Raw genomic sequence first — 22,705 nt, 5'->3', positions numbered from 1 at the left:
GAAATTGGACTCTTGTTCAAATCCTTACATCCTTAAAATGACTTCCCCTCCTTCTGCTTCATAAACAAAATCCAAAACAACCTGGCTATCTAGAACATAATTACTAAAGAACAATCACTCAATGAATACAACTTTCCACTATCAGCAGTGGTAACACCATTCTAGTGTCAAAATCTGCATAGCCATCATTATGCACAGTGAAGCTCAGACATCCTTGTAAGCAACAGAAAGACATTTTTGATTTTCATTAGGGTACTTTGGTGTTCAGTTATAGTTTTTCAGTATAACTAATTTCTCCATCCATTCAAATCAGGTTTATGACAGTTAGTTGTTTTTCAGTACAACTCATTTCTCCTATTCAAATCAGGTTTCAGTTTAGTTCAGTTAGGTTTTTTTTCAGTACAACTTATTTCTCAATCTATTCAAATCAGGTTTTAGTATAGTTCAGTTAGTTTTTTTTCCAGTACAACTTATTTCTTCAGCTATTCACATCAGGTTTCAGTTTAGTTCAGTTAGTTAGTTTTTCAATACAACTTCTTTCTCAATCTATTCTGAATCATATCAGCTTTCAGTTTAGTTCAGTTAGTTGTTTTTCAGTACAACTTATTTCTCTATCTATTCTGAATCATATCAGGTTTCAGTTTAGTTCAGTTAGTTGTTTTTCAGTACAACTTATTTCTCTATCTATTCTGAATCATATCAGGTTTCAGTTTAGTTCAGTTAGTTGTTTTTTCAACTTATTTCTCCATCTATTCATATCAGGTTTCAGTTTAGTTCACTAAAGGCTGGCTCACACTACAGGATTTTCGGGCCGATTTATGCCCGATTCACCCCTCCCGAGAATCGGAGGAGAAATCTGGCCTGGCAGCTTGCCAAGCTTGGTCGGGCCCGACGTTCGGCACCGATTATCTTGTAGTGTGAGCTGTTTGCAGATCCAATCTTAAGCCTCCCGATCTGCTCAAAGCCTCATCGGGGCCGTCCCGATCATATCAAACATGTTTGATATTTAGGACTGAAAATCTGCGCGAATACATCATTCTGCTGCTGCGCGAGACTCCCGTCGTTAATTGACGCGGCTCATTTGATGCGCTGCACTGCAGGCATTATAGGCTACCAAATACCAACAGCACAGAACCACGAGTATTTGGGGGAAAATGTCACTCATTTATATCACAATGAATGACCAATGAATAAAAAGTTGTTATATCGTAGTTTTGAGCCCCTGCCAGTCAGAGGCTGTAATCTCCTACCTGTCTATCAGCCAGGCAGTGGGGGGGGAAAAGGCATTGCTGCTGCGGGAAGCAATTCCAGTCTATCCAAACTTTTGCCGATCTCATGACATGCAGCAGGGAAATATATTTTGGTAGGCCATGTGTTTGTGTTCTCACTTGTACAGACAATAGAGTCGCGTTGTTTACACGCATGCTAACTACCGTGAGATTCATTTGTTTGGCGAGACGGGCATGAAAATGAGGAAATGAGAGAGAGAGGTGAGGTGGGGGCGGAGCGCTTTGGTCACTGCTGGAACCCCAAAAACGAAACAGGTTCGTATGGCCGGGCATCAAGGTGATTATCCTGCCGATAATCTTAATAATATCCTGTAGTGCGTGGTGCGCCACATTTACAAATCTTGTAGTGTGTGCATGTTTGAGATTCTAGGGAAGATAATCTGGGAAGATTCTCCTGTAGTGCGTGTCACAGCCAGATTTCAAAATCGGCTAAGATTGTCAGAATCCTGTAGTCTGAGCCCAGCTTTAGTTGTTTTTAGTACAACTAATTTCTCCATCTTTTCACATCAGGTTTCAGTTCAGTTAGTTGTTTTTCAATACACCTTATTTCTCCATCTTTTCATATCAGGTTTCAGTTCAGTTTAGTTCACTTAGTTGTTTTTAGTACAACTAATTTCTCCTATTCAAATCAGGTTTCAGTTCAGTCCAGTTAGTTGTTTTTTAGTACAAGTAATTTCTCTGTTTATTCATATCAGGTTTCAGTTTAGTTCACTTAGTTGTTTTTAGTACAACTAATTTCTCCATCTTTAGTTTAAACCTGTGTCAATGTTTACATGTGTCAATTTGAGAATAAAAAGAAAAATGTATTTTATGTATTTGAAATACACAAAATACAAGATCTGAAAGTATCTTGATACAAATTACATCTCATTTTTCTCTGCCCAGCCAAATACAAATTACAAAATACAAAAAAGTAGTTGAAATACGTATTTCAAATACAAGTATTTCAAATACTGCCCATCTCTGTTGTCACTGCGGGTCAAGAAAATGCTGCAACCTCTAATTTTATCACTAGATTAAAGTAGACCACATATTGTGCACTTCTTCTTCAGCATTATTATATTATTATATATATTATTATATTATATTATATTATATTGGAAATGACTCCAAACAGCCAGTTTAGGTCATCTCACTTGATGTTTTAGCTTCATAAGTCAAATGGTGTGGTTTGTCTTAGGCAGAACCAGAACCAGGCAGAACCAGGCAGAACCAGCATGAGGGCCGTATAATGCCCAGGTCTGTGGTAGAGAGGGAAGATTGGAGGGGTGGGTAGGATTAGTGGCTATAGGCCAGGGGATATTGGTGGTGTTTGGGGGGCGGGTTAGGGCTTAGGTTAGGGTTAGGCCTAAGGTTAGGGTTAGGGCTAAGGTTAGGGTTAGGGCTAAGGTTAGGGTTAGGCCTAAGGTTAGGGTTAGGCCTAAGGTTAGGGTTAGGGCTAAGGTTAGGGTTAGGGCTAAGGTTAGGGTTAGGGCTAAGGTTAGGGTTAGGGTTAGGGCTAAGGTTAGGGTTAGGGTTAGGGCTAAGGTTAGGGTTAGGGTTAGGGCTAAGGTTAGGGTTAGGGCTAAGGTTAGGGTTAGGGGGTTATGGTTGTGGTTTGGGTGACGGATAAAAACTGAAAACCTGTCGGGAGGAGAACCAGGTCTCTGTGCCTCGAGGAAGTTGAAAGACGAGGAGGTTACATGTATCCTTACTTGTAAGCGAGCTATTTCAATATCTGACTGTCGTTAAGTTAAACGCCAGAGGTCGCCACTACACTTCCCGCTACGTGCTTCCGACTCTGCACGCATGCATTACTCACACGACCTCTAGAGGTCACATCCGTAAACATTGTTTGTTTTAACCCCATTGAAAATCGACCCTTGTTTTCCTTGTGAAGACGAGCTCTTTTATTGACAACCTTGTGGGCTACATTCTTTTCAGTCACGTTTTACGCAGTGCTGCAGTTGCACAGACTCTATGAGTGATATAAGTATCACACATTATTTTAATACTTGTAACTTTGCCAGCGTTTGGCAGGATGAAGTATTGTACAGTAAGTTGCCTCCATATGGCAGGGTGAAGAAGCTAGACATATTGATGTGAATATTAACTCATAGGTGGGCAGTGAGGACGCCTTGTCAGTGTGGGTGGATACTTTCCAGAGATATACTGCACATCACTTTCTGCATCTTTGCTCAATAGTCAGCACAATTATTGTTATTATACAATAGAGTGCAATAAACCCTCGTCCTTTTTCGATTGCCTTCATCGAACCGCCTTCATTTGGAGTCAAATAACTGCCGTTATATCTGCTTCTCCGTTGTTAGAGCAAGTAATGCATTACAACACAAAACACCTAGTGAAGTCATGTGACCCACTCACTTCTTTCAAAAACCAACTCAAATCCCACCTTTTCAAGAAAGCCTACATTATATCTGACTTCCACCTCCACCATCCTCTTTCATTTTGTAACCCCTATATTTGTATTTGTTCTGTATCTGTCTACATTTATGTTATACTCTGTGTTTATTTGGTTCATGTAAAGCGTATTTGAGTACCTAGAAAAGCGCTATATAAGTCCTATGTATTATTATTATTATTATAGATTACAGTAAGCGAGTCGACTTATAAAGTAATTTTGTAATGTTCATTTACAATGAATGAAATGACTGAGAAACAACAACAACAACAACAACAACAACAAAAGTGTTAAGTGACTGGAAAAAGAAAAGAATGGAAATCACTGGTGGAATTGGTATCGCGTTCTCTCTCTCCAGTATTAATTAGCTTTGTAACTGAAGAGCTTGATCAAACTCAGTGAGACTAATCCGTCAACGGCAGATACACATTCTCACATTTCTTCTAACATTCAATTAGTGGAGAACAGTGAGGTAATGAGTGAGTGCCGGGCCCCAGTACAAGATGTTCAGAGCAGGCCCCGCCCATCACACAGCAGAACCGGGCCCCAGTACAAGATGTTCAGAGCGGGCCCCGCCCATCACACTGCAGAACCGGGCCCCGGTACAAGATGTTCAGAGCGGGCCCCGCCCATCACACTGCAGAACCGGGCCCCGGTACAAGATGTTCAGAGCAGGCCCCGCCCATCACACAGCAGAACACACCGCCGTGCTAGAATCGTTGTGTCGATAGCGATTAGCCCTTAATCCTTATTTAAACTGAATTTAGAAATGTACGAGTCAATAAGCTATCAACTGTTTTATGTTGTGTTATTGTATTGTTATTTATTTGGTGAGTTGACGTGTTACTCTCAAAGCAAAGAGGGCTAAATGTGTGTGTGTGTGTGTGTGTGTGTGTGTGTGTGTGTGTGTGTGTGTGTGTATGTGTCTGCACGCGACTGTAAATGCAACATTTCCAAGACAGCAGTACAGTATTCAGCCATACTCTCTTATAGAAAATGTGGGTTGTGTTGTTGTTTTTATAGATATTTTAAATACATGTTTGAAATATTTACATATGTGAAATATTTACATAATATATATCATTGTGCATAATGATCTTCCAGTAAATGACGGGCCTCGGCCCAAACAGGAAGAGGACTGTCTCACTCTAATACATAAACAAGACAGATGCTGTACAGTGAGGTTAGGTGTGCAGTATCAACTCTGCTGCTGCAGCAACAGCTATTAGTAGAGTGGATATGTTATTGTTGACTTAAATTACATATCATTTACCACAGTCCAGGAATTAATCCCAGATTAAACAGGATAATCAGATCATTCATGCGATGTCAAAAATAACCAGAGTGTAACGAGCTGTCTTTCAGTATCACATTTCTTAGTTTAAACTTGGACAAACTTCATAATTTCCGCACCTGTTATAGAACAACACTGAGGCTGCCACAGTCATCTAGAGGCTGACAGCTAAGGTGGCACAAACCGCAACCTATATTTGTAAATTAAGCTCAGCAAAGTTGCTGAACTATGGAGGCCAAAAAGGCATAAAAGGCTAGAAGTAAGCTACAGTAGACGTACCTAACCAGCCCAAAACAGGATACGTCACTCTGCTGTTCATATCCCTCCACCGGCTCCCAGTTGCTGCCTGCTTCTAGTTCAAGTCCTTGATGCTCGCCTACAAAGCAGCAAAACTGCTCCGACATCCTGAACTCCCTCATTCATCTACGCTGCCTCCTGCTCACTATTCTCTGCCATGGAGCGCTGCCTGGTGCTGCCTCCACAACAAGGCCCTGAGTCTCTTCTGCGGTTCCTCGGTGGTGGGATGAGTTGCCAAACTCCATTTGATCTGAAGAGTCCCTCTGAATCTTTAAGAAAAGCCTTAACACCCAACTCTTTAGTGAACACCTCACCTGATGGACTGTGCACTCTATATACTGTAGATTCAGCACTCTGTGCACTGCCTTGTTTCACACTTTGTCCTGTTGGACCACAGCTTATGGCACTTATACTCTCATTCTTCTCTCCTAACTAGAACCTTGCTTGTGTTGTATTTGATCTCGCGAGCGTTGCTTTGGATAAAAGCGTCTTCCCAAATGACAAATTGTAAATTGCATCGGAGCGGAACAAAAGCTTTTGTTAAGATACGTTATTAGCTAACGGTGTGCATTTATCCTTTGAAGAGACTAATGAACTCCTGTCACAGCAGACAGTGGGCCCTGGCCAGGGTCACCAGAGCCAGGACTAGCATGCATGATGCACACACACGCTGGACGAGCTCTACTGGAGTGAGACACTCCACTCAAGTGGCCACGGATCAATATCAGATCAACTGAGTTGGAAGTGTGTGCAGCATTGGAGATAAGAAGGCTGCTGGTACAATGATGAAGACTGACAGCCAACACCGATGACCTTGGAGGAGCCAGCCAACGTCAGCATGCTGGTTACTGGCATGATGCAAGCTTGGAATACACAAAGTGCAAGCCAGGCAGCTAGGGGCCGGGCAGAGCTCTCCACAGTACTGACCACACTTCACTTCACTTCACGCCATGTGAATGTGAATTTGTGGTGGATCAGCTTCGGCCTTCTGATGTGTGGGGGGAGGGGGGAGGAGGGAGGGGGAGGGGGGAGATGGGAGGGGGGAGGGGGAAGGAGGGAGGAGGGAGGGGGGAGGAAGGAGGGGGGAGGAGGGAGGAGGGAGTTGGGAGGATGGAGGGGGAGGGGGGAGGGGGAGGAGGGAGGGGAGAGGAGGGAGGGGGAGGGGGGAGGAGGGAGGAGGGAGTTGGGAGGACGGAGGGGGAGGGGGGAGGGGGAGGAGGGAGGGGAGAGGAGGGAGGGGGAGGGGGGAGGAGGGAGGAGGGAGGGGGAAGGAGGGAGGAGGGAGGGGGAAGGAGGGAGGAGGGAGGAGGGGTAGGAGGAGGGAGGAGGGAGGGGGGGGGGGAGGGAGGAGGGAGGGAGGAGGAGGGGGAGGCAGATTCATGGCTTGCTCAGTCACATTGGTCACATTGGTCTCATCTCATCATGTGAATCTCTAAGAGGCCATCTTCAGCAGGCTGCCGGCCTCTGGGCTTACAAACAAGAACATCAAAGCACGATACGTTCAGAGATGGTTGATCTCATCCGTGACAGTTATGAGCTGAAACAGAGTATATTTGTGTTCTCTCTGTGTTGTACAGTACTTGTCATCCATGATGCGATGTGGCATGTTGTTTTTTAATCGAATATTCTAAGAACAATGTTACATAACCAACCATATGGCTCGCAAATAGCACTTTTACAATAATCAGTTCCGTTTCCAAATTACATTTAGACTCAGCACTGTTTTTGTCAGAAACACAAAGCTAAAAGAAATATTTTAACACATTCTTACACATTTTAGTGGATGCTGAACCTTAAGCTGTATGGTGTTATTAATATGCTGTGAAATTAGTAGTAATGATAGAAAACAGTTGAATTATGTCAAAAGGTAGCCCCAATCATCTGCTTCCATAAATTGGGAGATATAATAAAGAGAAAAGAAAAACTTTGCTACAGTGGAATAAACTTGAATCCAATATATTGGGTGCCTGTCCGTCCTGTGTGCTTGTGCCTGAGATGAATGGACACTATTTATACTCACAGTGCACTCACTGCACGGCAAAGTAACTCATCACCTTAGAGACTTAGCCTTTGCCTCTGAGGGAGCTCTGTCTGCTCCTGCCTGTCCCAGATGCTTGATTAATAACATCGGAGAGCAGCAACATATGGCTCCGGCAGGAGGTATAGTATTATCACATTCATCATGTTCAGAGTAGAATTAGTGAACAACCCAATAGACAGAGCAGGCGATGTTTCATTTTTTTTAGGCATTTCTAACCTTATATTATTTTTCGAGTTATACGTTTCTAACCATTTTGAATATTAGTAATGTCAGAATCTATGAGAAAAAAATCATATATATACACACACACATATATATATATATACACACGTGTATATATATATATATATATATATATATATGCTGAAATGAAAATAACAAAAGAAATACACAAGGTTGCTGAGTGAGGCTATGAAGTTGTGTTCAGGGAGAAAACATGGACATGGACAACACGTGGACAGCATCCAATATTTAAATATAGCCGCAAGCGGCAATGGCAGGGGTTCAAGCCTTGCACAAATTGAACACCTAATAGTCCTTGAGGCAAATTTGTAGAGCACATTCAGGTGAATGTGGAAAAAAGTTCTTTGAAAATTGGAGAAACAGCCTGGGAGTTACAAATGGGTGTGAAGTTACAGCATATTTTATGTTAGGCCACGCCCACTAGTTACATCTGCAGCGCCCCCTTTTGGTCAAATCGTGAAATAGCATGTCAGAAATGCCATTCCAGATGAGGCTGAGAAGTTTGCAACCGATTAGGCGAATGGCCTTGATTTACCGCTATTACATGCTTACACCATATACCTCGCCCACTTTCACCAATGATGACAAAACTTCTGATTTTGACTAGGACATCCTCCTTGATATATCTGCCAAGTTTCACGATCATTGGACAAACAGGTGCGGCGTTATGGCCTTTTTTGTGTTAGGCCACGCACATTTCTGGCGTTTATGGCGCCCCCTTTTGGTCGAATTGCACAAGATGTGACACACATGGCCTGTGATTATCTCCAAAGACCTCCAGCAAGTTTCGTGAAGATTCGTTAATCGGTCATGAAGTTATGACAATTTAGCTGAGAGGCCACGCCCTCTCACAACTTTAACATATCTCCGAAACGAAAGTAGATTTCAAAAATCCAAAATTCAGGATTGTAGAGCTTGGTCCATAGATGCTTCCTGGCGATTTTGGTGGAAATTGGTCAAACGGTCTAGGAAGAGATGTCAAAATGTGTTTTCCAAACTTTTCCAAATATCTCAAACATTTCCCAGACGGACCTTGAGGGTCCTTGAGGCAAATTTGGAGAGCAGGTTCACCTGAACAAACTTTGAAAATCGGACAAACGGCGTGGAAGTTATGGCCTTTAACGTAAAACCTTTAATTATAGCGCCACCTTCAGGCCGCTTCAAAAAACATTTCTTGAGCAGAAATTAGCACCCAATATCTGTCAAATTTCAGGTCTCTGCCATTTACCAACTCACGGGAATTTGCGTTGGGGCAGATGAACAACAAGAACTAGAATGAGAATACTAACAAACCGGCACAAAAACAATAGGGTTTCAGCCCCTTCGGGGCTTGAACCCCTAATTAAATCAAAATGTCAATATGGGCCTGATTTCTTGGCAAACTGATATATCAGTCATAAGTAATATATCATATATCAGTATCATATATCTGATATATCAGTCCAAACCTATATCCAGGAGTTTCAAAAATGCCTCCCAAGTATAGATAGGCCTACCGCCACGTGCACAAAGCATGTTGCTGGAATATGATACAGTGGCACAAATCATGCCCTTGCACTATCAGGTATGTCGTCCCACACAGGGTATGTTACATGCCTGGTCAGCTCGGTGTGCACAGTTGATGGATTACATTTAGGATTACAGCCAGCCTAAGGATAGGCTATCTGCCCTAACACTCGCCCTGTCTCAGCCCTGATTGATCCATGCACCTCGCTGTGGCAGACTGATTGATATCGCAGGTGTGTTCCTCCTCCCTCCCTCAACAGCACACCGCCTGGCCTGATGTAGGTTTGTTTCTCCTCCCTCCCTCAACAGCACACCGCCTGGCCTGATGGATCTCTGCACTGATAGCATTGGCAAAATCCACAATCTAGCTTCTTGCACAAGTTGCCATTTCTGAAGTTCTGATTCCCCAAATCACAGGTGTTGTCTCTGAACACTGTTTCGGAGTGAGTCTATATCTCTATATTCTGTCAGGGAATCCAGTCATGACAGCCCTCTCCCCATTGTACTGTATTATAATGGATGAATGTGCCACTCTCAAGTCCCATCATACTCAGTAGATGGAGGAAGATCAAAGCAGACAGACATGACAGAAAGATAGGTGAATTCAGCTGCAATCACAGAAAGTGTCTGAGAGAAGTCATACCTGCCAACATTATAGGCTGTGGCAGGAGAAGAGAAAAAGGAGATTTTTCTGGGGTAGATCGGCAAATGCACCTTTGAAAGTGCTTTTTGAAAATGTTGCCTAACTTTGGAACGTTTTTTTAACCCCCTTCCCGACAAGCTAGCATGGTTGGTACCAATGGATGCCTTAGGTGATCTAGTTTAATATGCTACCAGAAACTTCACTCTGCCTTTAAAACAGAGCCCTCTACAGCCTCTGCAACCTATGGAGATGTAGCCTACACTAGAAACACCCATTTAGTTTGTATCACAATGAAACTGGGAGATTATCAGGAGAAATCAGGAGCACAGCAGGAGAAATCAGGAGCACAGCAGGAGAAATCAGGAGCACAGCAGGAGAAATCAGGGGCACAGCAGGAGAAATCAGGAGCACAGCAGTAGAAATCAGGAGCACAGCAGGAGAAATCAGGAGCACAGCAGGAGAAATCAGGGGCACAGCAGGAGAAATCAGGGGCACAGCAGGAGAAATCAGGAGCACAGCAGGAGAAATCAGGGGCACAGCAGGAGAAATCAGGAGCACAGCAGGAGAAATCAGGGGCACAGCAGGAGAAATCAGGAGCACAGCAGGAGAAATCAGGAGCACAGCAGGAGAAATCAGGAGCACAGCAGGAGAAATCAGGAGCACAGCAGGAGAAAGGGTTAAAAGAGACTCCTGCTTCACCAGCAGAAAGCAAGAGTAAAAGAGCTGGAGCGAGCAGACAGGAGGAGAATGTGTGGATGTGCAAAGTGACACGCATTCATGTGACAGCGGGGGCGAGGGTGAGTCACTCAGGAGGGATTTCCTACTGCCTCACTGACATCACTGTGCCATGGGCATATTCAAAATATCTCCTCTCCAAGGTGCGAATGCACACAGGAAATGGCTCATTCCCAAACACAGGAGAGGATTGTTGACACTAGCTGCCGTTCCACCGTTTAGCATCACAGTAAAAAGCAGCTGTTGATGTCACAATTAAACAGCTGATAGTGTGATGTCACAATAGAAGCGCTAATAGTGCGCAGGTTGTATCTTCCAGATCAGTGATTCCCAACGTTTCTCATATCAATGACGCCTTTAGTCCACATTAGGGCCAATTTGATGAGATTTTGTCTCTTGGACCAAGAATATTAGGAACATTTTCATTGTTAGATATGATTTTGTCCAGAAAACCACGTCCACGACTATGTGTATTGAAAGTAGAGAGATAACAGTGAAACTACGATCAAAGTAGTCAATTCTTCTACATTGTCTAATTGTGTTATTGCAAATGAAATAATGATGAAATATAACATGATCAGTTTGCTGGGGACCGCCAGGAACCACCATCCTCAAGGAGCCCCAGGTGGTCCCCCGGACCCCACGTTGAGAACCACTGTTCCAGATAAGCCCGTCTCACACGTAACAGCAGCTCACACCTTTTGTCACTGGGCTCTCTCTCCCCTGCCAGCGCTCTCTCTCTCACTTCGCAACTTTAAATAAACGTTGAACGAGGCCAAGGTAAAAGAAGCTGTCGGCTTGTGTTCATGGGATGGATATTGTCTCATCACATGCCCACGGGGCAGCGGAGAGCGCGGTGTGTAATGCGGGGCAATAGCATCGTGTGCGCGCCGCCGCGTAGCTCCTCGTGCAGTGCGTGCTAACAGGTCTCCGGGGGGAGCAACTCGATCGGCTGTGAAGGAAAATTCAGACTTTGACCCTGTCACATGAACTGCCATTCTGCAGTGGAAGTACGGGTCATGATGACGCGTGTTGATATAGCAGTGCCGCGTCTGGGCCTCGGCCTCCGTCTCCCGTGGGATTCGGCCGGCCCTGCCCTGGGGGCAGCTCGGGCTCCAGTTACCCTGCTGGCCAATGCGCTGTAGAACTGTGTCAATCTGAATTATACATGGCCTTTGTTCACCCTTAACCCAAGAGCACTGGAGACAGAGGTGGATCATGTTTACACTCATCCCTCCCATCAAACATTTATGGACCTGATTGGCGGCAAGAAGAACTTAATGACAACTGTCCAATTATAAAGGCCAGACAGCTTGTGGGTTTTAATTGGTTGAATGATTTTTCTTTTTTTTTTAATTGATCGCTTTGCAGCATATAAGGGCGTGTGTCCATGTGGCGTCCTGGAAGTACTGGAAGTATACGCTGGGGAGCGGTGATCCCAGCGCACAAGATGCAAGGAAGCAGATTGAAAATAACGTTAGCGCAGCAGTGGTTAGCTGACAGCTAACAAGCTAGCTTGGTTGCCTGAAAAGGAGCACTCGACACCAGCGCATTTCTGAAAAGTTCCGATATTTTCAGCTGAAAGCGCTGCATGGGAGCCGGCGCACAAAAAACGGCAAAGCGCGATGAAAAAACACATTGGGCGCAGCGCACTTTCACTAAGCGGCCGCAGACGCCCGCATATGCGCTCTCCTCATTGGAAACAACTGGAAAAAAAACACTGGAGCTTAGAAAAAGAAGCTGTATCGACACAGGTCCCAAGGGACCGTGTCCAGAGAACGTTTTTTTTTCTTCTTTTTGGTCAACGCTTTGGATGTATGAACGCCTAAAGCGCAGAGACACACAGCTGAATCCCACCCCTTCCTTTATTTTGATGACATTGATGAGCAGCGCGCTTCTCCAAAAGTTGGACTGTTTCCTGCTTGAGGCTCCGCCCCAAAATGCCAGGAGACACCAGGAGCGGTGCTGGGAAGAGGAGGAGCGCTATAGCGCCTCCTACTGCAGCTTCTGCTGCTTTCTGTGGACACACGGCCCATAACTCCTGTCTGCATTTTCTCTCTAACACACATCAATCTGAAAGTCAAACTTGGCTACGGCATCATATTTTCAGAGCAGCACATGTTGAAAGCAGTCATGCGGCTAAAGGGAGCTGTTCATTTGATCTGAAAACCTCCAGGAATCTGAAGCGTTGCGCGCCCACTCACCACACACTGACCCGCAGTCATCAAAGCTATGCAAACAGACAACGTGTGCTGCTTTGGGAACTCCAAATCACCGGGGAAATCAAGATGTGAGAAACGGAGCGCAGCTGTTACATTATGCAGGGAACCCAACCGGGAACCAGATACCTGAAAATTGTTTCTAAAATATAATTAGAATACTTTTTGGCACGACTTGTTGACAATTTTTAAATTGGCTGCAGGTTTTCTCGTCAGTTATTCAGCTCCTGTCGTATTTTACCATGCGTTGCAAGAAAAGACAAGTTGATGGACAATTCAAACAGCAATTGTGGTCTCTGTAATTGATTTTGCTCCCTGATGAATGAGACATTATGAAACACGGCTGTTAGGGATGATTGAGAAGCTTATCAAGTCAACCTCGTTCACTAAATGAGTGTCCAGCTGCCATCGTGTAACACTTCCAATACGCTGTTCCAGAAAATAGGTCATCACATTTCCCCCTCATCCAGAGCTCAGTTGTTATGTTAATTCTGCTGTTATTAAATGTCCCTGCATGCAACCTGGTGTAATCCACCCTGCTACTTCCTGTTTGCCCAACAGTCAATGTTTCAATGATCCTGGCATCCATATAGACTGTGTGTGTGAGACTGTCCACTCAGAGCAGTAAAGTCCACATTCCCCTACACAGGACATCGTAAATAGTCACCCATCAAAATCAGATGCTCTGGGGAACAGTTTTGATTTTGATCAATCCTAAAGTATAAAATTCATATTTGGTCAGTAGTGAAAATGCTCCGAGGGCAGCTTATATTGGAAGATACAAACTCCATATCGTCGCTGTCGGACCAGGACCTCTCGAGGGACATCACCGTGCATTCCTTTATAACTGGGGACTGGTAATCTTACGACTTCAAAGGTCATGAGCTGGGCGGTGACGTCATCAGAGCTGCTATTTCCCATTCCAAACTCGTAGGAGCCTCAGCAGCCCCAACCTCACAAATCCAAGATGGCTGCGCCACGCAACAACAGTAGTAGTAATCGTAGTAATATTGTTTAGCACTTCTGTTTTGTTTGTGTCTCATTAAATCAGCTGTACACACAGCACTGCCTAACTTCCATCTGTGTGGACATGAGGCTGCAGTGTTTGTATGCGCAAAATGCTGCGAAATGCCATGTTGTCAATTGTTATTGCCAACAATGGCTAGCCTGGCTAGCGACTGGGTCTGACCAATGAACAGTGAACTTCCCAGCTCAAGTTTTCTGCAAATGGAACGTTAACAAAACGGATGTGATGTCATTTAGCCTCCACATCCCAGTTATTTTGCGATAAAGGAACGCACGATAATAGACATTGTGACATCATCAGTGACATCACAATTGCTCGATGGACCATCACTGATGTCATCATCGAGTGCTCGAGTGACATCACTGATGATGTCATAGACATTGTGACATCATCAGTGACATCACAATTGCTCGATGGACCATCACTGATGTCATCATCGAGTGCTCGAGTGACATCACTGATGACATCATTACTACAAAGGTCAAATACTGCGACTCTGGAATAGATTGGTGATGTCTGATCAGAGACTCACTAAAAATATATTTAATTGGGACATCGCCCATGGAAACCCCTGGGCAAATGAAGTGAACTCCCTTCTTGTTCTGAACGATTTATCATTTATCTTTCATAACCGGTTACTTTGTGACACCCGAGAGTCTGTCTATGTTTATTTTGTATAAATATAAATGGGCTGTGGACTTATGGCATAAACCAAAACTAAGAACCTATCGTCTTATAAAGGACAGCTACTATGTTGAACCCTATGTGAAATTTGATTTGAACAGACGAAAAAGATCTCTGTGTGCTCAGCTATGATCGGGAACGCTTCCCTTAGCACTAGAAACTGGTAGATTTAAGGCTACCCCTGAAGAAGAAAGACTGTTTACTTTGTGAGCTACACAAAATTGAAAATGAGGTTCATTTCTTGTTTTACTGCACTGTGTATGATGACGCGAGGGATGTACTCTTTAGCAAAATGTCCTCTATCTATGTTGACTTCTTGAGCTGGATGACTATGAGAAACTTGAGCTACGTTTCAGCAAGGGAACCTTCCTCATTGCAAATGTTATCTGTCAAGCATGGGAGCAAAGACAGAACCTTCTATTTAGAAATGAATGTATTACTTGTTATATTGCTAAATGTATCATTGTTGTGTTGTTTATTGTTCTGTTTTATTGTTGTGTCTTGTAAACCCATGGGGGTTGGGCACCTAGAGTGCATGACATGTAAATCAATCAATCAATCAAAAACCAATCAAAAACCAAAATAATCACAAATCTCACAATGTGGGACCAAAATCTCAGACATACAGACAGACAGACAGACAGACAGACAGACAGGCAGACAGACAGACAGACAGAAAGACAGACAGACAGACAGACAGACAGACAGACAGACAGACAGACAGACAGAGCACACTTTGGCAATTTTATGGATGATGATGATGATGATGATGATGAGATTGTGACATTGGGAATTTCATTTTTTTCTCTTCGGTAGGCCTATGGGTCCAGTGGTTTCAAGAAATGTTTGCTTCAATTTACTGATAATAATAAAAATTATAAATTACTGATGAAACGCTTGAATAAATAAAGACGCGTGAATGCCAGCAGTGGTGGGATCCCAGAGGTGCGTTTTCTACTAAGTAGTTGATTTAATGTATTGCTTGAAGTAAAATCCTTCGGACGCATTAGAAAAATGTGCTGTGGGACAACACAGAAACGTAGGGATGTTCATTCCTATATTATTTGGGTTAAACGTAGTACATGCATTCATATTCATACTGTATAGCCATTTTAGTAGTTAGGGGGCGGGGCCACACCATGCACGTAGCCACGGGTGTGCCAGGGTGTGCAAATGCCACCCAGACAGGCCGCTGGCACACCTAAAAAAATGGGGTAAAAAAGGTTTTTTGTTTTGTCTGCAAAACACATCAACGCTGTCATGCACTGTGTCCAACTTATCCTATGTGCGAATAGAAATCACGCTCCGCTGACCTATGTGCCCCGGAGCATCATGGGAATAGTTAAGCTGTCGTCCACGTAAAGTAAACAAATGCACGCACAGCTGTAGCAGCAGCAGCAGCGCCAAATCAAGAAGACATGAAACAAAGCTCGCTTTTAAGCTTTTTCGGCAAAGGCAAGAAACGTCGCTTTGACGACGAGGAAGAAGATGACTCGTTGTCACCCTCCCCCTCAACAAGTGCGGATTGTAGTGCACCCGTTCCCGCACCTGTATTGGTGGTGTACAGTGGAGAAGAGACAGACGATTATGAAGAAGATGATGCAGCCGAAACAATGACGTTAACAGCGGGGAACGCAGCCAACAACACACTGGAGGTTTGTGCAGAGCCAGAGGACACTGAGAACGCTACAGATCTCTCTGCAGTAGACGAACCTTCATGCCAACCAAATTTGCGTTCTTTCCCGACTAGAACACTCATTGGAAAAAGTAGGTGAGACTTTTTTGAGATACTAAACAAAGTGGTTTTACATGTTGCCAAAAAATACAATTTAATTGACTGCTTCTACCTGCTAATAATGAGTGTGAAAAGGAGCAAACAACACACAAATATTCCTCTAAATCTGGTTTGAAAAGACCCAAATTTTTTTTGGCTGCGGCCTTGCGGCCGCCGCCAAATGGTCCGCCCCCTGGCATACCCTGGCTTTCTGTGGCACACCCAATGAGCCAAGTCTGGCTACGCTACTGGGCCACACTGATCCGTGCTGATATGTCCGTCTGCGTTCATCTCTCTGTTCACTTCCATTCATTTTCAACACAGCTGTCTGTCTGTCTGTCTGTCTGTCTGTGCAGCACTGATGAATCGTGCATTCCTTTATAACTGGGAACTGGTAATCTTACCGGTTCAAAGTTCATGAGCTGGGACGTGACGTCACTAGAGCTGGTATTTCCCATTCCAAACTCGTAGGAGCCTCAGCAGCCCTGACGTAAAAAATCCAAGATGGCTGATCCGCGCAACAACAGTAGTTATAATCGTATAAATGCTATTTTGCACTTCTGTCTTGTTTGTGTCTCATTAAATCAGCTGTACACACAGCACGGCCTACTTCTATCTGTGTGGACATGAGGCTGCAGTGTTTGTATGCGCAAAATGCCACGAAATGCCTTGTTATCAACTGTTATTGCTAACAATGGCTAGCATTGTACTAGCTAGCCAGCGCTGGCTGGCTAGCTAGTGGATCTGACCAGTGAACTTCCCAGCTCAACTTTTCTGCAAATGGAATGCTACCAAAACGGATGTGACGTCATTTAGCCTCCACATCCCAGTTCTTTTGCGATAAAGGAACGCACGAGAAGCACACGTTACGTTTTGATGGACAGAAAAGTTCAAGAGGGCTGAACTTTTTCTGGATGGACGTATCAGATGGACGGATGGTCAGATAGTCACCGTCCGTTTAGCCAATCAGAGTCGAGGAGGCGTTCTCACAGCGGAAATGGCTGAGCTGGTTGTCTGCATCGATATAACGTAATGTTATTTTAGTGTTATAAATATCAACAACTAGCCAACAGATATCAAAGCTGTTGGGCTTCATGGAAACAGCATGACTCAAACTGGACGACCATCAATCTGGTCATTCAGTGGTGTTTTATTGCCACATAAGTAACGTAGCGCACAGAGCTAATCGTGCATTCCTTTATCGCAAAATAACTGGGATGTGGAGGCTATATGACATCACATCCATTTTGTTAGCGTTCCATTTGCAGAAAACTAATGAGACACAAACAAAACAGAAGCGCTAAACAATATTACTACGATTACTACTACTACGAGTTTGGAATGGGAAATACCAGCTCTGATGACGTCACCGCCCAGCTCATGACCTTTGAAGTCGTAAGATTACCAGTCCCCAGTTATAAAGGAATGCACGATAACAGCTAGCTAACGCCAGCTTTCTTCTTCTCTCGGTTTATAGGCAGGTCACTGACACCTTCAAGGTGCTTACTGCCACCTGCTGTACACGTAGGTTACTTGTAGCCTACATGCAACGGACATAGGAAGATAGATTAAGTCCAGCGACTTAAGACCCAATTTACAGTATGTGATTGACATCATTAGAAAACAATTAAGGCATACTATACTATACACATACCACACACACACACACACACACACACACACACACACACACACACACACAGGTTTTCATTTCCACTATCTGCTCTTTGCTGGCTGTGTCATAGAAAATGTTGCAGAGAGAAAAATGTTGCAGTAGACCCGAAAGACACAAAACAAATCATTTCTAAATTATACAGTACATAATGGAAGACAGGGAATTGTTTTGGAAGATATTTTCAGACTTCTTTGTCCTCTCTGACCCTGACAGAAGTAATTTGCATTGTCTTGGAAGAGGGCAGCCAAAGATGACAAACAGTTATTCATTTTGCATAATAATATCCTCCACAAATGACCCCCCCCCCACACACACACACACACACACACAACGCATGCACGCACACACACACACACGCACACGCGCGCGCACACGCACACACACACACACACACACACACACACACACACACACACACACACACACACACACACACAATACCACATCATTTATACATGTGTGTTAGCCTGGTTAAAAGCATCCTGCTCACGTGACCTCACATCCTGTTTCGCTCTACGTATCAGTCTGCACTTCCAGCCGCGTCCACATCGATTTCAGCGGGCGGGACTACTTGCCTTGACAGACAACTCGTTCAGCCAATCATGCGTAGCCAAATCAAATCCCAATCCACTCAGAACGGAGAAAACGTATTTTCTGCCGAGAAACTCCGCTAGTGCATATTCTTGTTGCTAGTGAGTATATTTCTGCAATAACTGCACTTGTGACTGTTACTGTAACGTTACCGCTCGTTGCTTCGGGAGACACCGTTACTGTTTTGCCAGCGGTGGTCTTGATTGGCCCAATTACATCAAATACAACGCAGACCCTGATTTACAGTTTCATGGTAATTTGTGGGAATCACTGGGGGCGGGTCAAAGTACAGACTGATCCGTGAGGTCACATGATCAGGATGGTTTTTTACCAGGCTATGTTTACGTGTGTGTGTGTGTGTGTGTGTGTGTGTGCGTGTGTGTGTACGTGTGTGTGTGTGTGTGTGTGTGTGTGTGTGTGTACGTGTGTGTGTGTGCGTGCGTGCGTGTTTTGCCCAGCCTGGCGGACTCATCTCTGGGGTCAGAAAGGGGGTCACTGATGGTTCTGTAAGGGCTGTATATGAGGTGAGATAAGACATTAACGCTAATTTGAGAGTGTGTATTTGTACGGTAGTGGGTCCAGTTGGCAGCCATGGCGGTCAGCAGCTTGGCTAGGCTGTGCCCCTTGGCTTGTAGCTTTGCTGTTGATGTCTGCTTGGCCCGCACTGCTAATGCAATTCATTATAGCTGGCTGTTGACAACACTGAGAAGCCCCGTGATAAATGCGTTTGCAGCCTCTTACTCGGCGGGGGGATAAGGTATTCTCGCCAGTTTAATAACTTCTCTTGTTCACAGGCCCAAACGTGTCTATTTTGGGGCAGAAAGTGTGGAGAGGAGTGAGAGCGAGAGCAGTATCAATAGCACAGCACACCATGGCCTCAATGTGTGAGGAGTTGGCTTTAGTTGGTTGTCAGCAAGTTTGCAACAGCTGACCAATGAGGAGCTGACCTGCCAGCAAAAGCACAGCGAGTGGGATTTAAGGCTGCTCTTTGATTTCCATTTGTAAATCGGCAAAATATGAATAGCTCAATAGAACGTCCACATTCTAATCCAGAAGATGTCTGATCAATTGCAAATGGCACTGGCCCTTGCCTGGTTTTTTGCTTGTGGAAGAGGAAAGGAAGAGGCGTATAGGCGGAAAATAAGAAACCGCACTAAATGGGCTTTTATATCGTACAGCGACAGGGGTAACTTAAGGGGCCTTCCTGAACGCCATGTCGTCGTGAAAATATTTGTGTATTGGAATGATCAGATGAGATGAAGTTGAGAAATGAGCAGAGCGTTTTGTGTGCTCCCTCTCTTCTCATGCACCGATTTGCTTCATCAGCTGACCAGCCAATCAGAGTGATTTCTCTCACCGTCGGCGATTGAACATGTAGAATCGTCTAGAATAATAATCATCCTGATAAGCGTTGTGCACTTTTTTCAACGGGAGGTAGAGCAGAGCGCAAATCTGCAGGACAAGAGGCGAGCACCGGCTATCTTCTTTTCCTCCTCTGATTGGTTGCCCTCATGAAAGGTCAGCAACAAGTACATACAGAGACATATAAGTTCAATGCCATTACCACACACATAGCCTATGATATTATAGCCTTTGTTTATAATTTTTTTTTTTTTTTTTTTTTTGGTTGGGGACCACTGGTCTAGAAAAGCCGCCGACAAGGCCGACTAGAGCCAACGATGCGGGACACCGCGAAGACGGTGACAGACGCTCACCGACAGCTCGACATTGAGCGACCGTCAGCTCGGTGTGGCAGGGGCTTTCGATTTCATGTCGTGGACGAGGAGATGTAATCCTTTCTCACATCTCAAGGAATCAGGTCGTTAGTTAAGACGATGGGCTTTTACAATCCTGTGTTTGTCAATGGACAAAGAAGTGTTAATATCCTTTTGCATTATACTGTCACACCCAGAACCACATTGGATCAGGGTGAAGACGGGCCCACTCCTAATCTATGGAGCTTTTCCCTTACCGACCTGTACCAGAAAACTCAACCCGAAAATTTGTAAAACAGCAACGTTTTTTGGACCAACGTTGCTATGTTACAATTTCGGCTCCGATATATTCCGTTTCTAACCGCTCCCCCTACCCTAACTCTAAACCTAAAATCTCAGAAGGTTACCATTTTACAATTTTGGAGGCAAAATTGTAACATAACAACGTTGGTCCAAAACGTTGCTATTTTCCATTATTGTCTGTGAGACTGTGTTGGAAAACTATGTATTCATCAGCTGAATTATGCATGTTTTTCAAATCAAGCCACATGCTCATAGTGTCGTGCGCCACATTCCTATTCTCAGATCAAAGTCAAACTCAAGCAACATGTCTATACTCTCTCATCCGAATATGATGAACAGCACAAGCTAGTGTCACTTCTATTTATTATTGTTGCCTCCTTGGCTAGCACATGTGCTGGCTGGTTGCCTCCTTGGCTAGCACATGTGCTGGCACATGCACATGTCTCTGCGAAGGACGCTATCAATAATACACACCAGGGTGACCTTGTCCCACCCAATGAAACAAATAAAGAAACCCATTTTGTAAAAATGGGCTGGGGGGGGGGGTGATTTATTCTGATAGTTTTTTACAGTGTATTCTGTTGTCTGCGGTGAATGGGAAAAGAAATGAACACAGAATTAAACTGTTAATGCTTACAGAGCCAACGGGAAACACTGGCTTTGGCTGTCGAGACAAATCAGCTCCATGTAAGCAGATTTGACCCACTGTGTCACACTTGTATAGGATGACGGTGATCTTTTGTCTTTTGGTTTGCTCAACACATTTGCATGCACACATTGAGACAAGGGGGATAGGGCTGATATACACAAACACGCACACAAACAAAACCTTGAGTCCTGTTATCTAACTCACCCCTCCAGGCTGAATCACAATGGCAACATCATACTCTATTATTATGGCGCTATATGTCTAAATTGGTAGAGCATGACACTATCGCACACTCGGATTAGAGGTTTGAGTCCCTGTGGAAACGCATTATGAAACACGTGCACCCACGGTACTGTTGTCTTGTATTATATAAACATATAGGCATTAATTGGTGGATCTGCAGAGCAACCCTGCAGGCTATATGCCAGTATTTGGTTCATATGGAGGATGGAATTCACAAACAGAAACTGCGAGCTAAAGCAACATTGTTAACATGAGTTTTCAAATTCTTCTTCACTTTGGTTTTTGATTTGAATCCAGCTTCATTTCAAAGCGTCCGCCTAGGTTTCCCCCCCGAGCACATCTCACTGGCTCTTATTACACATGCATGGTCTCTCTCACTGGAGTGGAGGAAGAAAGAGGGGGGGGGGGGGCTTCCCTCGTCCACAGGGACAACACAAATAGACCAGAGCATGGCAAAGGATTTACACATAATAACATGTATTCTTTATTTGTGTCAGCCACTATGAAAGCAAAATGGTTCCCACGGCAACATGAACTTACCGTTAGGGAGCTTGTGACTGTTCTCCACCAGCCATGCGAACAGGTTGGCAAAGTTGCAGTTGCACACCCAGGGGTTGCCCTCGAGCCTCACCACCCGCAGGGAGGGCAACTGACTCAGCGCCCCCACCTTCAGGGTGGACAGTGCATTGCGCTCCAGCTCCAGCTCCCTCAGCGAGGTGAGGCCCACGAAGGCGTCCTCGTTGACCAAACTCAAATAGGGGTTGTTGCCCAGGCGCAGCTTGATCAGGCTGCGCGACTCCCCGAACGTCCCTTTGGGGATCTCCGTCAGATTGTTGCTGCCCAGGTCCAGGAAGACCAGCCGGGACGAGGTGCTGAGGGTGCCCGGCTCGATGTAGGAGAGCGTGTTGTTCCGCAGGTCCAGGTAGACCAAGTCACTGTACAGGACCAGGAAGTCCGAGGGGATGCGCGCTATCCAGTTGTCGGACAGCAGGAGCCGGCGCACGTCCAACGGGATCTCGTCGGGCAGACGGGTCAGCCCGCGGCCGCTGCAGTCCACGGTGTGAGGGTCCGGGCACAGGCAGGTCGTCGGGCAGTTCTCCCCCCGGCTCCGTAAGACAGAGGACAACAGCGAGATGAGGAGAAGTTGGAGCCAGCAGACACATGGCAACATGGTCAAGTGGGTGGAATGAGTTTAGGGGGAACGGAGGCTCGGGGTAAGGACGAATAGGAGGGGGTGGGTGGGGACGGAGAGAGAGAGAGAGACGGGGGGGGGGGACAGGGTCAGAGGGCAGGAGACCAGGAGAGGGGAGGAGGGGAAGGGGAGAGCGAAGGGGGGAGGTGGGGGGTCAATCCCGGTGGAGGAGCATCCTGCCGCG

General features: G+C 45.0%; 1 protein-coding gene across 1 annotated transcript in view; it reads right to left on the bottom strand.

Annotated features, from left to right (window-relative positions):
• lrrc38b (leucine rich repeat containing 38b) overlaps nt 1–22,500 on the bottom strand; it is a gene marked incomplete at both ends in the record, with an annotated part of 26,605 nt that extends 4,105 nt beyond the window's left edge. Inside the window, one exon of the mRNA XM_083661714.1 lies at nt 21,870–22,500. Coding sequence (XP_083517840.1) covers nt 21,870–22,500 — 631 coding nt within the window. The remainder of the gene's footprint in view (nt 1–21,869) is intronic.
• Between the last annotated feature and the right edge of the window lie 205 nt (nt 22,501–22,705).

Source organism: Poromitra crassiceps (genome assembly GCF_964638095.1).
Source record: "Poromitra crassiceps genome assembly, chromosome: 27".
Classification (NCBI taxonomy): Eukaryota; Metazoa; Chordata; class Actinopteri; order Beryciformes; family Melamphaidae; genus Poromitra; species Poromitra crassiceps.
The sequence above is the reverse complement of the archived record's forward strand: the minus strand, read 5'-3'. Positions and strand labels throughout refer to the sequence as shown.